A 17,136-nucleotide genomic window follows, 5' to 3' on the forward strand; every position below is an offset into this window, starting at 1 on the left:
TGTTGCTTAGGATCACATCAGAGCTCTGTTTGTAGGTGTCAAGCTATTGGGCTTGTCTCTCTGGTAAAGCAATTGAATAGGTTTTGTAATCTTTGTCAGAATAGGTCATGTCTGAAACTGAAGTTCTTTTAGCCCAGAATTTTTCATATAAAAGAGAGTCTAACGAAAAAGAAGACTAAGATGATCCAACTGGTATCTACTGCTGTTCCACACGCCGTCTGCCTGGTCCAACCTCATCTTTTGCCTTCATTCTGGCACATGTTTGTCCCTGTATTGAGCTGTTTCAGTTTGGTAAACAAGTGAAAAGCTAAATCAACAAAACAAAAAAGAGTTTTCTGCTGGTTTAGAAAGCAGAAGCAAGTGTGGGCTGAAACAAACACCAGAACCAGGACAGTGGAGAGGTCAGGAAATGAAGGGCATCAGCCAGCGAGGAGTGAGGCTGTTAAGCCAAAGTAAAGGTAGAGATTAATGTGTCTGGCTGTCACATACATCATTCTTACAAATCTTTGAATTATAATGCTGTGCCACAACGTATCTAAAGGCCCTACATGATCAATCCAGACTAAGCACTGAGTATCTCCAGAGGAAAATCAATTGCTTATTTGTGATACTGTTGGTGTAAATCTTTATTCTGTCTAAACGCTATTACTATAAATGGTTTATTGTAATTTCATAGACGGTACGTCAGCAACATGTTTATCTAACACTATTTCTAAAGCCATATTTATGCTCTCTGAGCTGTGGATTGTTACAACCCATTCCTGTACTAGCCACATGAATTTATAACTCCAGATATTTTAATTATCATTTGATAACAATAATTACAATGCTTGCTGTTGAAACAGGAAAAATAATGCTAAGTGTGCATAGCAAGCAGATGACTTGCTGCAAATCTCAAAGACAACTAATTAGATCTCGTTTAAAAATGTGCATGGGATGAGCAGTGTTCCATCCCGGCTGCCAATTGAAATAATCTCCCAAACTTGTCCAGCAATATTAGTGAGCTAGAAAGAGTTCATGACAAGTTTTGGCTCCTAATTTGTTGTAGGCTGAGCTACAGGTAGAGTACTTGGATGCAGTTGTGTCTGGTTTTTGAGATCGTGATCGTCTATTTGGCATCTAACACTGCTGAACCTTGGACAAGGCTTAGGATCTTCTATTTATTTTCTTTTGAAAATATTGCCTGTTACTTTGATGCAGGGAAACTTTACTTGACCCACTCTGAATATCTATATTGACTACCTAGAGAAGTATAGTCCTGTGTATGTAACAATACAGAATTATCCTATAGGAGTACACTAGAGGATAAAATGAGAAAATGATAATCGTTTTGAAATGCAATTCACATTTAATCTTTTTTTTTTTTTGTTAACGTCCACAGTTACTTTGTCTTGAAGAGGGCAGAACGTAGGTTTTAGATTACATATTAAAAGCAACAAAAATGCATTTTAGAAGCCATTTTTTCTTTCTAGAAACTAATAACTTTCTATCAACTCATAAATAAAATTAGTACAACTAATGTGGTATCAGTGAGCACTTTTGTTATTGTGTTTAAGCAACCCAGTCCCAATCGGAGAGAGGACAGGCCTGTCAGCTTCTATCAACTTGGATCAAACCAACTACAGCCTAATGTAGCATCCTTGGCAAGAGATGCAGCGAACATTGCTAAGGATAAGCAAAGAGGATTTATGCCAAGTATATTACAGAATGAAACATATGGAGCAATACTCAGTGGCAGCCCACCTCCCATTCAGCCTGCAGTACCTGTTACGAGTAGTGCACCTCCTCTACCTCCAAGGAATATTGGCAAAGGTACTGACATCGGGAAATATCATTGTATGTTAGACGAATGGGATCATACATCATTTATTATCACAGTTTTAGGTTTTACAGTTATTTTGCAAAGGTAAGTATTGGAACAGTGTATTGATGACTTCATTTTATATACTTGAAGTAAGCCTCAATACACTTAAACAATTTGTTAAAAGGGGGGCTGCAGTCAATTTAGTTCAGCATTTTTTTTTTCTTGTTATACTCCATCTTTTCATACTTCTGTTTCCTGAAGATGTCATTGTCAGAGTTCAATTTAAACATACAATTTCAACAGCATTTGGCTGCTGCAGAAAATTGTTTAAGATCTGAGAGAATGGCGAGTATATGCAGAACATGAGAGATTTTAACCTTGCAAAGTCTTTTCTTAATAAATAGAGGCTTCAAGGTTGTTGAAATAAAAGTCTAAGTGTCATGACGTGGAGAACTGGATAATTTAGAGAACTGGTTGCTGACTGAAAATGTAATTGCCAGTTAGTGGTTATACCCCGATCAGCACAACAATGTGAAATGTACATGTGTCATCCTGGTTCAGAAGGGTTGTGTGCTTGCAAAATCTACCGTTACAGCTGATGCTGTGAACTTCATTCTTATCTTCATATATAATCTGTTTGGATCATATTAAAGAAGTGTAGAGAAATCTGTATAGGTCCTCTTTGTACGGTACATGTTCGGTGTGTTTCATTGTTTGAATACCTTTATTAATCCAGCAGCTTTCCTGGGCGCTAAATTTATGTAAAGTTCAATTCAAGACAAATGACTGTGTAAACACATGCTTTTCTATGGTGCTGTAATTCAGACTCTGTAAGAGAAGATGCGAGTGGGGAATGTTCTAGGCATATTTGAGTGGCTTTGCCTTTGGGAGCGCTGTGCAGAGGTCAGAATGCAAGACTCCATACCCCAGTGATTGTGTCTGAGGTGGCAAATTGAACATCTGCGTAACATGAAAAGTCAGTTATTGGTCTCACAAGAATCACTGCAGCATAAAAGTCACATTTAAATATGTTCTTTTGGGGGCAGAAAAACTGAGAACAATAGAACAGCATGGTATTGGGTTACTTCAAAAAAGGTAGAATGAGGCTGGGGAAAGTTTAGCAGCATGTAAAATTTAACCAAGGTGGAATTCCTTTCATCTAACATTTTTGCATGAAGTCTAAGCTTAATATCTAGACTTGATGGAAAGGAATGTTTCCCCCACCAAACAGGAAAATTCACCCAAGGAGCTTGTGCAGTCTGTTTAACTGTTAGATTCTATCTCTGAATTAGTAATACAGTTAGATAGTTAAAAAGACTATTTTACACTTTGGTATTATTTTAACCATGCCAGCCATACTATTTTACCCACTGTTTGCCCTTGATTAAATGATACTTTTCAAAGAGTGTCATTTTAATTTCATTCCCAACCCCAGACTTCTTGGCACAGGTACAGTGCAACTCATGCCAAGAAAGCACGCTGCCTGGATTAGATTATTAGTTCCTATTCTTTAGTCTAGTAACGTATTAGCTGATTATTTTATTTTATTAGTTAAAAGCTATAATAGTATCATCGATCATAGCTTCTTGTTGGTTGCTGATGTTGTTGATGTTATGCTTATGGTGTTTTATTACTCCTTTATCCTCTTAGCTTTAGGCTGTTCTCCAAGTCTTCTGAGCCTTTTATGCTTTTCCCTGCAAACTAGTATTTATTCATACCTTACTCTATTTCATCTTTTCTTAATATGATGCTCATGTGCTGAGTATGGAGAAGTGGCATGGTATGTACAAAATATTGGCTTTATGAAGAAAACCTGTAGTGTGTTTTTGTGAAGTGGGGAGGCAGCTCCTCAGCCTAAGAATGGAGTTGTTTAGGAGGCCCCAAAGAAGTCGTACTTTGTAACTGTTTCATGACTAGTCACTATAGCTTCTTGTTTGGGTTGAATTCATAATTACAGTTTTGTGTCAATTCAAAGTCAAAACTGATGTTTCAGTTTGAGTGAGCCATGTCTGATAATGCTCATACAAGAGTGAGGTCTTCTTTTTGCAGTACCTGAGAAGATTACATCTATCAGACAGGGATTAAAGAAGGTAGCAAGACTTGCCTTTTGTCGTCTTGTTGAGAAATTTCTGCTTTTTCAATTGTTGACGTATTTTAAAGTAATGACTGGAGACAAATTTTACTTGGGTAAAGTGTTAGTAAGACTTTACCCAGAAACTTCCATGTAATTTTTTACACTAGACTCTGGTTTCTGCTCTGGCATTCCAGCAGGATGGCAGTGGTTCCTGTTGCTGAGTACAGTGCACCATTTTTAAAAGCACAGGTGCAAATATTAACACTTTGTCCTTAGGGTAAGCAATAATAATAATACAGTATTTTCCTCTCTTTTTAGTTCAGCCTTCAGTTCTTGGCAGTGGTATTCAGACAATTTCTTCATCTAATGCAATGTGGAAGACAAATTCTTTAGGAGTGGAAAGTATAAGCAGGCAGAGGTCTTCATCAGATCCACCAGCTATTCATCCCCCTGTGCCGCCATTGCGTGTAACATCTACAAGTATGTTTCCACTTTCCCCTGTTTTCCCTTCTGCTGTATCTAATCATAGTTGGCTTATTTTTCCATTTCCACAACTCATACTTCTTCTTTTGGTGACTGTAGCTTCGGCCTATCGTTCCCATCCAGTAACTTCGTATGAACTGTCTTCTCTGATGTTCCAGTGAGGACTGTACGGTGTAGTGCAGGGTCAACAGGAAATACTATCTATTACTAGAGCTAAAGAGCGAGCTTTTCACTTTAATATATAGTTTCAATGACGCATTTCTCACTAGTTGTGAAGATGAGTGTTACATGTAGGCCTGGGGCTATGACTCCACATTGTGCTTGATTCTTGCAGACTGTAGGAATGCAAAAAGACGTTTTAATGCATTGCCAGCTGCTATTATGGTGGTTTCAAGAATTCAATAGAAATTTTAATTAATTGCTAAACCTAATGTGAAGTTAGATGTTAATTGTAACAGGATTTTTAAGAAAAGGCATTTCTCTAAATAAAATTTCTCAGTTATTATTCACTCAGTTACTTTCCATAGAACATAAACTGAAGGCCTCGGTTGAGCAAACACTTTATTAAATATAGTATGATCTACTATTTTCAAGAATATGACTGACTTTGGTAAGAATTTTCTTCGCTTGTACTTTAATGCTTGAATGAATTGAGAGGTCTCTGACCTGGACTAGGTGAAACAAAAGGTAAACCTCTTTCCAAAGAAGTCCTCTGTCCAATGGAAGGATTGCTTTCTGTTTAAATTGTTGATTACATTTTTCTTGCATGGGGGTAAATCCTGTAACAGGAAAACCTGTGGATGAGAACGCAAGAATCAAAACGGTACATAGAAATTTAATTCCACTTCACTGTTTAACTTTCTTCTATAGATGTGCTTTCTCCAGCACCACCGCCTCCAGTGGCAAAGACAGCCAGCATTATAGAAGCTTTGAACCAGCAATCTAAACAGCAACCAGCTCCTCCACAAACTAAGCCAACCCCACCACCACTGCCCCCACAACCTCCTAGTAGAATCTCTCAAAGAAAACCTATCCCTGGGTAACTAACGTAATTTTGGTATTTAATATACTTCATAATTATTAGTAACTTTTTGATTTTATGGTATATAACATGCAAGTCATCTATAAAGCATGCATACTTTTGCCAATGATGTATTCTAGAGTATGTGAATGAACAGAAGACAGACACTAAAGAGCAGATTACAACGTTTCCCACAGTAAAAACAAGATAACTTAGTGATTTAAGATTGTATGACTTGACTTGCAGAATATTTACAGAATGCTTAATGGTGATGGAAAAAAGAAGACACAAAGAATCATAAAATCATAGAATGTGTTGGGTTGGAAGGGACCTTTAAAGGTCATCTAGTCCAACCCCCCTGCAGTAAGCAGGGACTTCTTTAACTAGATGAGATTGCTCAGAGCCTCATCCAGCCTGGCCTTGAATGTCTCCAGGGATGGGGCCTCCACCACCTCTCTGGGCAACCTGTTCCAGTGTCTCACCACCCAAGTGGGATAATCCACTTCTAATTCTCATATAATAACAAAAAAGAGATAATGGGATCTTATGTGTGATTGTGCCATTTTTTGCTCACATGCTTTGCGTATGTTCAGTTCCATTCAGTATTTTCATTCCTGGCAGGAGTTAGAGAGACCTGGAACAGAAAGTATAATCTTTAAATTTGCAGGAAACAAAGTTAGGAGTGTACAAGTGTACTGGAAAACAGGATTATATCCAAAGCAGCCTTAAGAAACTGGAGTGGTAGTCAAGGGAGAAGAGGGGTGTCTTTCAGTAAGCAACACGTAGTACTTAAGGACAACTAACTACAAAAATGAATCATGGAGAACAGCAGAGTATGGTTAAACAAAAGTCCTTAAGAGAAGATTCTGCAAGGACATAGTGAATCATACATGAAAGTAAGTCAGACGACTCATGTTGTTGTGGAAAAGTCAAAGAGAAATAGTATTGTTTGATTATAGCCTGCAAATTATATGAATTAATCTTTCCAATTGACTCAACATCAGTAATGCCTCAGCTCTGGACTACTGTGTTCAGTCTTGGATATTGCAGTAAAATAAAGATAGAAAATAGTGAGGCAGAAACTCGGGGAGATCAATAAGGTAATGAGAAGTGTAGAAAATATGAGAAAAGTTTGGAAGAAATAAGATTCTCTTATATTTTTTTTAAAAAAGAAATTGTAGTATGAGTACACGTCTGCAAATCTGTACAGTGTTGGATTATGCCATTCCTTTATACATCTCATGATGGCTCTAAAAAAGAAGACTTTTGTTTAAGTTGTTGCAAGAATAATTTAATTAGACACTAGGGAAAGCCTCCCAAAAGTAAGCATAGGGATACACCGTAGTAACTTGTCTGGGAAGTTTTTGGATTCTCTGACGCTGAAAATTTGGCAGAGTACAGCCTGTGCAAACTTAGGTAGTTACAAGATACAGGGACATGTATGTGTGTATGTGAAATAAGTAATATACATGGTTGATCTTTTGTGAATGGAAGAGGTAAACAACCTTTGATCTTTGAGCTCCCTTTCTAGTCCCCTGATTGCATGTACCCTACAAAATAAAAGGGGGAAACAATTGCTGAAGCTTGCTATAATGTACAGGCTAATATGGATACATAATTTTAATGAAGAATTTTAAAATATCAGTGAAAGGAACTTCAGAACTTAGGAAAAGAAAATCTGCTCTACACTGGTCTAAATTGCAGTAATTGATCCTATATTATTATTATTCTGCCTAATATTTTTAAATTAAGTGCAACTTATGATCGGTGTAATCAAAAATACAGAAGCAAAGTAGTATTTTAAAAGCAAAATAGGTGTCACTGGAATACATGGAAGACATGAAAAGAATTTTATAGTTTGGAAAATACTCTGTGTTGTTGAGATTCAAGTTCTTGTTTGTTTCTTAAATGGATGAATTTCTAACTTTCTGCACAGGACTGAGAAGTCATCTGGCTTAACTAACAAAGGGCAGTCCAGAGGACTTGGGTCTCTACAGCAAACTGGTAATTGTGCTTTAGAGATTTAATTTATTGTAATTAAGCTATCATTATAACAGCCTACGGAAAGTGTTGGGTTCTTTTATTTATTTACCTTGCACATTTAAATACAGTCATTACCAGCATTCTTCTTGTTTCTCTTCTTGGTTGTGTAGGCCTTGATGCCTCAAGCTTTTCAGCATGAACAGAGTTATGGGCCAATTAATGTAAATAACAGGACCATGTAATAAGAAATAGAGTCACAGAATGGTTGAGGTTGAGGGGGACCTCCACAGGTCATCTGGCCCAACCTCTCTGCTAAACAGGGCCAACTGCCCAGGATGGTTTCCAGATGGCTTTTGAGTATCTCCAAGGATGGAGACTCCACAGCCTCCCTGGGCAACCTGTGCCAGTGCTTGGTCCACCCACAGAGTAACAAAGTGTTTCCTGATGTTCATGTGGCACCTCTTGTGTTACAGTTTGTGCCCGTTGCCTCTGGTTCTGCTTTCCAGATGGGTGGCCACCGGCATATGTTGGTGCATGGGCTTGTTTGTGTCCGGGTGCAGGACTTTGCACTTCCTTGCTCCAGATTTTCCCCTGGTCTCTGTGACCTGGGATTCCTGAAGATGGGTCTTGCTAGCAAAGGCTGACACAAAGAAGGCATTCGGTACCTTAGCCTTTTCCATGCCCTGTGTAACCAGATCCCCCATCTCATTGAGCAATGGGCCCATGTTTTCCCTAATTTTCTTTTTGTTACCTCTGTATTTACACAAGCTCTTCTTATTGTCTTTGGCATCCCTTGCCAGATTCCATTCCAGTTGAGCTTTAGCTTTCCTGACCTCACCTAAACCCCACTCAAAGGATGCATTATGAAAACTTTAGTTAGTTTTCTCTCTTGTTTGCATGTGTCATAAACAACGTTAACACATTACACATTTTAGAGTAGAAAAATGTGTTTCTAGTTTGAAAATCTAAAACATATATTGTGTCACTTTTAATTAAATTTCAAATTGATATTGCTCTTTTCATGCTAATGAACAGAGTTCATTATTCAGAGTTCATTATTGATTCTGCTCTTTTAATTGTTCAAAGTAACTACTACTTTGGGACATTACAATAATGTTGTCTCAATAAAATGTCCAAAATAAAGTTTGTGTGGATTCTGTGTTGGTTGTAGTGCAATTTCTCCTACCCAGTTTCCCCTTCCACTGTGTATATTATATTCATTGGTTCTTACTGTGATTCTTTTTTATTTCTCCTTGACATACCCAAGGGGAATTTGCTAATGGCTATCTGCCATCTGTGTCAGGAGTCTCCTGTGAAGGATACAGCATCTTGATAATGATGGTCTTTACTAGGAAAAAAGGGTTCTGAAAGCATACAGTCTGTAGTGAACAAATGGGGAAATGGGATATTTGGTTCCGCTCTCATCTATTTTATAGGCTTTTTTCTCTTTTAGCATATTAAAGGTCTTAGGTTTGGGAAAAGAGGCCTTTTTTTTTTTTTTTTTGTAAGGAAAAAGATAGAAAAAATTCTGTTCAGTTATTTAGAAAGAACCATTAAAAATGAAATACTCCTGGGATATAAAATTATCTGTATCCTTTAAAGAATAATTAATTTGGTTTCAATTTGTATCATCACTCTTAGTTTTTTTTTAAAGCATGCCTAAAATTTACTTGTTTTACTTACCTTAACAGCAGGAGAGTCGTCTTCTGTATGTGAAATTCCAGTAACACAAACTGGTTCTACAGCAAATACTTTGGCACAGATCCAGCCACCAGCACCAATGCCAAGGAAATCACAAATAGTAAGTAGACAATCTGGGTTTTGATTTTATTAAATCTTCCGTTTTCTATCAAACACACTTGTTGACATGAATAGTGTATCCTGTTACGGAGAAAGTGTGAGAATTTTGAAAAATACAAAGCTTGTATCCTGTGTTAAATACGTGTATGACTTGTACTAATTATTTATGAAAACTTTGCTTTTCTTGCATTTCCTATATGATAGTATGTGATTTTAAATTTAAAAAAAAACAAACAAACAAGAAAAACCAAAGAGAAACCAAAGAAAAGAAGCATGAATTCTTTGCTTGTGTCCAAATGTGACTGATGTAGGATGTGTGGTTTGACTTATTGAAGGTAGGTAAGCTTCATAAGTGAGTCACTTGTAGGTGAGCTTGGTGAGTGAGTCACTTGTAGATCATATGTAACTTCATTCTTAAACTTCAATGAAGTACGCAGTAAGGGAGCTTTTGGGCTTTCTTTTATAATGGAAGTAGATATATTCATACTTGTTCACATAGGTAGATCAAATGGCTTCAGACAAGACTAGTAGGAGTCAAGCTCAAAACAAAAGAAATTGGTTCTTTGTGCAGCTGGTTCTCTTTGCATCTCTTTGTCATGCTTTCACTGGTTGACAGGAGAGGAGTCTCTTGGTAACACAGAAAACATCTGACTCGAGACATCCCCAGCCAGAAGGTGGGTGAAAGGGAAGGCTGGAAGTATTGTATATTCTTCTTCTCCACCCTCCCCCAGCCTTACAGATACTGGATTTAGACGGACTTTAGACTCAAGATGGACTCTTGATCTGATTGTGTGGCCATTTAATACTCCTACTTATTATTTATAATCTAGGAACAGTGAATGGTAACACAAGTATTAGTGTCAATGCCTGTATTCTTATACTGGTGGAGGTAAAGGGATGTATTTCCAGGTGTCAGTTGAGCTGTTACATTATGCGTAGTTCAGCTAGGTCTTTGGTCCTTGGTCCAATTTCATGTTGCTCTCTTGTGCGATAGACATAAAACATCCATATGTGTGAGCATGACGGTATTTCTCTGCAGTAAGCAAATCACAATATAGAGAGTCTATACTTTCCAAGATGCTGTATGTGACTGGGCTAGTCACATACGTTCTGTGTATGAGCGTGGTTCAGTAGGTAAATAATAAACTGAGAGGCAGGAGTTGTGCTGTTCCTGGCTCTGCAATTGTCTTATTGATGGGCTGTAGCGAAAAGGCCTGCCTTCTTCATCCCTCTGTCTCTCTCCCTTCATCCGTTTTTCCTTACCCTTGTCTGCTGAAATAGTAAGTCTCCAGGACAGACGGCCGCGTGTTTGTGTGTGTAGCCTTGCACATTTGTCTTGAGCTGTTAGAGTTCCTATTAGCTGTTTCTCATCTGATAATGCTGAAAAGCCACAGAGACATCTGGAGTTCATCTGCGTTAGTTGGGAGTATAAAATCTGTTTTCTTGCCTCCCCCACTCTTGTTCAACCAATTTACTGTCTGTCTTACATCAAAATAACATTCATGTTTTAAGCCACAATAAAATTAAATGGTCTGATTAATGTAAAATGTAATATCTATCCCTTTTGCTTATGTGCACCAAGGGACTTGCCATATTTACTTTGTGAAGCTGTTGGACCCTGACCACAATTTCTGTTGTGTGTTCTGGGATTCAGGTGTGAACGCTGGCTGCATCCTTTTAACACATCCGTTGGCTCGGAAACAGCTCCTTACCAAGCTTTCTGGATAAATTAAAGTCATAGTAGTTCTCTATCTTGTTCTTTTTTGTTTTATGGGACAAATTGCTTTAGTCATGAGTGAGTGGGATGTCCCGGCTAGTTTCTAGGATCAGTCAGTGTCTCCACTGTTTAATATTAATTGCACATCTTATGAAGAACAAATCTGACTCTCCAGATGTCTCCAGGGCTTCAGTAGGGTGAATTTTGTGAGACTGAGAAAATCAGCTGGATGATTTTCTTCTGTCATAGGACAGAGAAGTAAGGGAAACCTGGCTCAGGGAGTGTGTGCTAGTTAAGGTGCTTTAGCTAAATCAATCTAGCTAAAGCATCTTAGCTGAGATTTAGTCAAGGGCCCCTCAGTTAAAGAGCTTTAGCTAGATCAATCTAGCTAAAGAACTTTGACTAAATCGCTGCATTTATACTCCAGCCTTTTTTTGCTAAGTCTTTACCCTGCTAGAGAATCCAGAGGCCAGCACAGATTTAGGAAATGATTGCAGAAGTGCTTGTTGAGTAAAGGGAAAAAAAAAAAAAAAAAAAAGCGGTCTAGTTGTACATGCACACATAGCCAGTGACTTGTCTCCTATACATCGCATTTGCCCAATAGCCTATTTTTCAGATGAAAATTCCTGATGCCTTTTTTTTTTTTCTTTCCCCCCCAATGTATATTTTAGATTTTTGAAACCATATTGTAGATACGTGGGAAACTTTCCTGGAAGATTTTAGTCTTCTGGGAATGGGACCTCTTTTAATTTCTTTGCCTTCTAAAGAACGAGAAACACCTGTAATTACTGCATTTTGAAGTTAGTAATTGTGAAGCTTTTCCTTCTTGACCTTAAAGGTAGTTGTGGTTCTAACTGTAACTTGACTGAGCATCTGGCAAAATTGGTGTGAAGCGGTGCAAGGCTGCCCGCTCACAGGGGTGTGCCCCGCAGACAGAGCCTAAGGGTATGCCTGCTCTGGGCAGGTCGGGGTTTTGTACTAAAATGCAAATGGATGCTTACAGAGGAGCATAACGATCGTGCTGTCTCCCTCCTTCCCCACCCACATCCCCCTTTTTCTGCATGGTGCTCAGCCCTAACAAAATGGCACACGAAGAGGCTTTTGGGCAGCAGAGAAGAGCGTTTTGCTGGTGGAGAGAAGTAGACTTGTGAATGGAGTCTCTTCTCTCCTTACAAGCTTCCTCTTCCACAGCTGACCTAACTAGAGAGTGGGATCAGTCCCTGGGGGACTCCAGAATGATGATGAGACCTTCTTTTCCTTATCCCATCTGGAGCCTCTGTCCCAAACACCCACTGCATTAACAGACATCTCTTGATCTAAGTGGCACTTACAGCTCTGCTCTGGCATCTTAGAGTAGAAAGGAGAGATTTTTGCTGGCTATGGCTGGGCAAACTGGGGAGAAGGGTGAACTCAAGGTAGAAAGCTTATGCTCTGCCTCCAGGTCCTGTGCCTCTCCACTCCTTGCGTGGAAACACTATGTAGGTAGCATTATTGATGGTCTGCAACAGAGAGTGAGGAAGCTGAAAATAAATACAGCAGCAGGTGGGGTTGCACTGGGAGAGGTGTGAGATTAGAATGGTGAATACTGCGATACCAGAGCAAAACAATTCTGGCATCACTTCAAATAGAACTCAAGTAGGATTGGAGTCCCACTGCAACATCGGAATATTGCAACTCCTTGCTAAACTTTCCTATTGTAGGAGTTGATATGCCACTCCTGTGGCTTGCAGTCCTCAAAGCACTACGGAGAGGCAGAGGAGGTTTCAGAGCGTTTGTACACCGCTGAAATGGGTTCAGCAGATTAAGACGGGGTGTTTTGGCAGGTGGCTCGGGCCTCTTTCCGATAATGCTGCTGCTGCTGTTACACTTGCTGCGTAGCACTTGATCTTGATCACCCCATCTTCTGAATAAAATCATAATTGCTGCAACATTGTAGAGCTCCAAAGACAAGTCTGGATGAGCCAAAATGGAAGATTGCTAAGGGAAACCTGGCCCACATTGGTGGCACAGCGGTTGTGAAAGGCTTTGGATGCTGGTAAATTCAGCTGGAAGCATGAGCACCCAGCATAAATGATGCAGCTGAACTCTAACCTATGAAAAATAACAGTTGGAAGCGGTTCTGAAGCTTTATTTAGATCAAATCCAAGTCTATTCTGTCTTTTCCACGCTGTATTATTAACATTCACTTATTTTTATATTTCAGTCAAAAACTAAACCCAAGAGAGTAAAAGCAATCTACAACTGTGTAGCAGATAACCCAGATGAGCTAACTTTTTCAGAGGGAGATATTATTGTAGTTGATGGTGAAGAAGATCAGGAGTGGTGGGTGAGTATTTTGCATTTTCCATCAACACACTTTGAAAGAAATAAATGAAATCTAGAGGCTGACAACTGACTTCAGAAGATCCCCTGTTGGGTTTCCAAATAACAGGAAAAGTTTCATCTCATGGAAACATGATTCCAGAAATTTCTTTTGTTCAAAAGCCAAACTTCAGATAAATTTTTGGGTGTTCTCATTAAAAAAAAAATAAAATCTTATTAGTAGGGTTCACAGTGTACAGGGGACACGGTTTGTGTGATTGAGGAAATTCTTGGGAGATGTCAGCAGTTTAAGAATCTGCTACTGTTTCATCTTCCTTGAAGATGCTGTGTGGTGGGCTTCAGAAGACAGCTTTGTGTTGTCCTAATTCTTCAGCTGACTTAGATTAAGAAATGATCTGTTTGAGCTGGGAAACCATCTCAACTATTTACACCCCGGACCCTCATCAGCCAAAGCAAAGTCTTGGGAAATTGTTCTGCATTAAAACACTTGCCTTACTCTGGTAGCTAGAGAAGAATAGAACATCAGATTGCATCTAAATTGACAATGGTGCTGTATAAACACAAACAGATTCACGTAAAACCCAGAACTGTTGAAACTTGATCCATCCTTGTACTTTTCAGTGGTTGTTAAGAGGCGGAAGCAGAAGCAACTTAACAGAGGCAGAATATGGGCTGCCAGGCATTGCAGAACGCACGGAAATGATGTAGCAGTGGCGCTGCATCAAGAGGTGTTACTTTCAAAGAACTGGATAAAATAGAATTTGACCAAAAATGTCTGTAGCTGAATAACAAACCTTACAAACAAAATACCTCGTAGGACTGAATTATCTGATAATGTTTCCCGTTCGCAAAAGAGAAAGACCACCACTGCAGAAAAGATGTAGGGAGGGGCTTGTGCTCCTACAGGCAGGAAGGTCCCTGGTGTTCATTTTGGTGATTCTGAAATGCCCTTTTGAGATTAACTTGACAAATATCTGGACTCTTTCAGATTGGCCATATTGATGGAGATCCCAGTCGGAAAGGAGCTTTCCCTGTATCATTTGTGCACTTTATTGTTGATTAAATTGCTACTGATAAGTGGAGACATTTCTCATTTCCAGCGGTCACAGAAATCAGTTTTGCTTTATTTCATTTCATCTGCAGACACCTTGCCAGAGCACTGCCCGAGTCCTAGGTACTGTAGCTTACTTTTTTATTGCCATTGTTCTGATTTGGGGACTTTTAAAACCTTTTTTCTATGTGCAAACTTCTCATGAGCAGTTTACACTTTTTTAAAAAAAACACAACTCTTCACGTATTTTTCAAGGTGAACTGAAAAGCTTTAACGATCAAAATCCATATAAGTGTGTGAACATCACAACATTATGAACGTTCTTTTCAATCAATTCACTGTAATTTCATTCTCCCTTTTGTAACGTGGCAATACCACGGTTCAGTGTTGCTTCCCCAGTCAAAGAAATTGTGTGCATCTGACAGGGCAGTGAATTTATTCAATTCTTGATACCATTTGAAGTGTTGGAACCAAAACACGCAAGCTGCTGCGTAGTTCTAAATTGGGCTCGTTCAGCATCTTGCCATACTGGCTGTCATCCAGGATGTCAACTATTACAAAAGGAACAATTTTAATCGGGTGTCTTTGGCCAGGTAAAAGTGGAAAAAGTATTTCAGTTTACCACAGAAGAAACTTCTTTCTTTCAGAATGGATGTAGATATTTGCTTAAAGTTATCTGAAATCTGTGTTAGCTGTTGAACTTCCTAGTTCTAATTTTGTGAGCTTGAGACTGTTTCATTTTTCTATGCTGCACGTGTGTAGAACCTGTTTTTTGAATGTTCTTTATGTATGTTACATCCATTTTGGTCATTTAATGTGACTACTGCTGGTTAACGAAACTATGGCAATATTAACGAGTTACTAGATTAACTCAAGGATATGAAAACTGCACTTCCTGAAATGTACTTAACTATGATGATGGATTGCAGAGCATTTCTTACGCTTGTCTCATGATAGTGTTTAGACTTTATTTTTAAATTCTTGAACTTTCTTAAATCATCCAGCAATGTGTTCACAGAGAGAACATATTTGGTGGAACACTTAGATAATTATCCTTGGTCAATAAGGTATCTGACACCTCACAAGTACACTACGTTATGTTCTGGTTTATACAATCTGTGTGCCACTACCTTGCAAACAATGGTAAGTTTGCTAACTCACTCTGTATTTATATAATATACCCACATATATGGTAGCTACACTGTTGTTAAATTTGTTTTCCTAATTTGTGAACAAAGGCTAGGCCATGGATGGTTCCCAGTTGGTTGATGGAATACAAAACACCAATATGACATCTGACGTCGTTTCGATGTTTGTATATTGTGAAATTGTACCAGTTTTTGCTTATGCTACAGGAGAACAACTGATGGCATAGGATAAGAAAAATCAATGTCTAGGTCACATTGGCTTTGATCACGTTTTGTGAATATTGTATCTCTAGATTTATCAAGAGAACTTTGAATTTCTGACAAATGGTGTTTGAATTGGCCGTTTCATACTGAATGGAATGGAAAATAGGCCACCACCATGTACGCTTATTTGGAGAAAAATCACATTGCGTTAGTGCTGGAAGAGCAACACTGATCTTACCTTGTATCGCCTTTCCTCAATGGTACAGTGGGTCGACAGCCTCTCCAGTGGGTGGGTACAGCCAAGAATACGCCTAACTTTCATTTCCTAGATGCTGTTGCTGCAGTAAAAATGGGGAACAAACTGGAATGTTTCAAGATATTTTTGTTGCAAGTTGAAGCAAATTAGTCTGTATTTTCGAAGTTCCCAGTAAAGCTAATAGAGTAATAGTTTAGCACTACAGTTTTATTCACTTACTGATATGTTCAGTTTGCGACACTATTTTGTATGTTTCTATCCCTGATAGAGTCTAGAGAGTAAATGGGCATATTATTTTGCACAGATCTCCTAATGTACAGTATTTTTAACACAGAATCTTATAGTGTATGTAACAACTCGTAAAGTTAAACAATGATGCAAACTTTCCTCGAGTTCTGCTAGAAGAGGAATACGCTTCAAAATGTCACAACCTCGTTCACTGGTTACTTAAAAACTAGGAAACTTGTAGAATACAACTCAATAGCACTAACAGTGCAGACAGACACAATCTCGAGGACCAATGAAGAGCAGCTAAGCAAAATTTATCCCTAGATTTTCCATGTTTCTCAAAGTTTGCTCCTCTGCTAGAGGAAAAAGAAATTCTAGAGCCTGTAGATATCTATTTATAATATAAAATTAAGAATTTTAAGTCCAAAATTTTGGCATATTTCATACAACTTTTCAAATCTGATTAAAGTAATGATTCAAAAGAACCTGTTAATAGACAGACTATTAGGTTGCTGTGTTAACTGTTTAAAAAGGAGCAAGTGACACTTAAAAATGCAGCTTAGAATGCTATGAGATGTATAATATTCAATTCAGTTGTTTTTATTTTGTTTAGTTGCAGAGCAACTGTATATATTGTATAACCTAAAATCAGCTCTTATTTTCAATGTCCTGGATGCAGTGATTTATAATTAGAGCATGATTAATAAATTTTACTCTTGTTAACCAGTCAAATGTCTGGAAAAAATAAAACTACTTTTAAAATCACTTTGGCTACTTCTCTTCTGTTACTCTGCATTGCTTAGGCAATATTCTTCTTTTCAGTGTGTTAAATGAGAAATACAAACAAGTAGCACTTGAGCAAAAAAAGGTACATCTTTTGGATTTTTAGTTGAACGTAGAAACGGTGTAGACAGCACACCTAAGATTAAATTAGAGGTGTAACGCACCAAATGACTACCTATTATCACTTTGCTCTTGTTTTGTTCTAATATCTGTATTAAGCAGAACCGAAGTCTATATTAACAAATTGTTTTTCAGACGAAGA

The 17,136-nt window shown here is 38.3% G+C and overlaps 1 protein-coding gene across 2 annotated transcripts in view; it reads left to right on the forward strand.

The window, feature by feature from the left end:
* Positions 1-14,625, forward strand: part of ASAP2 (ArfGAP with SH3 domain, ankyrin repeat and PH domain 2) — a 90,535-nt gene extending 75,910 nt beyond the window's left edge. Inside the window, exons 22-28 of one of the 2 annotated variants that reach the window (XM_054193950.1) lie at positions 1,557-1,812; positions 4,197-4,358; positions 5,232-5,400; positions 7,319-7,386; positions 9,057-9,166; positions 13,086-13,208; positions 14,193-14,625. In XM_054193950.1, the coding sequence (XP_054049925.1) occupies positions 1,557-1,812; positions 4,197-4,358; positions 5,232-5,400; positions 7,319-7,386; positions 9,057-9,166; positions 13,086-13,208; positions 14,193-14,267 (963 nt within the window). In that variant the 3' untranslated portion in view covers positions 14,268-14,625. The remainder of the gene's footprint in view (positions 1-1,556; positions 1,813-4,196; positions 4,359-5,231; positions 5,401-7,318; positions 7,387-9,056; positions 9,167-13,085; positions 13,209-14,192) is intronic. The other variant, XM_054193951.1, reaches the window with a different exon arrangement.
* The last annotated feature ends 2,511 nt before the right edge of the window (positions 14,626-17,136 follow it).

The sequence above is a fragment of the Rissa tridactyla genome, chromosome 3, assembly GCF_028500815.1.
Source record: "Rissa tridactyla isolate bRisTri1 chromosome 3, bRisTri1.patW.cur.20221130, whole genome shotgun sequence".
NCBI lineage: Eukaryota > Metazoa > Chordata > Aves > Charadriiformes > Laridae > Rissa > Rissa tridactyla.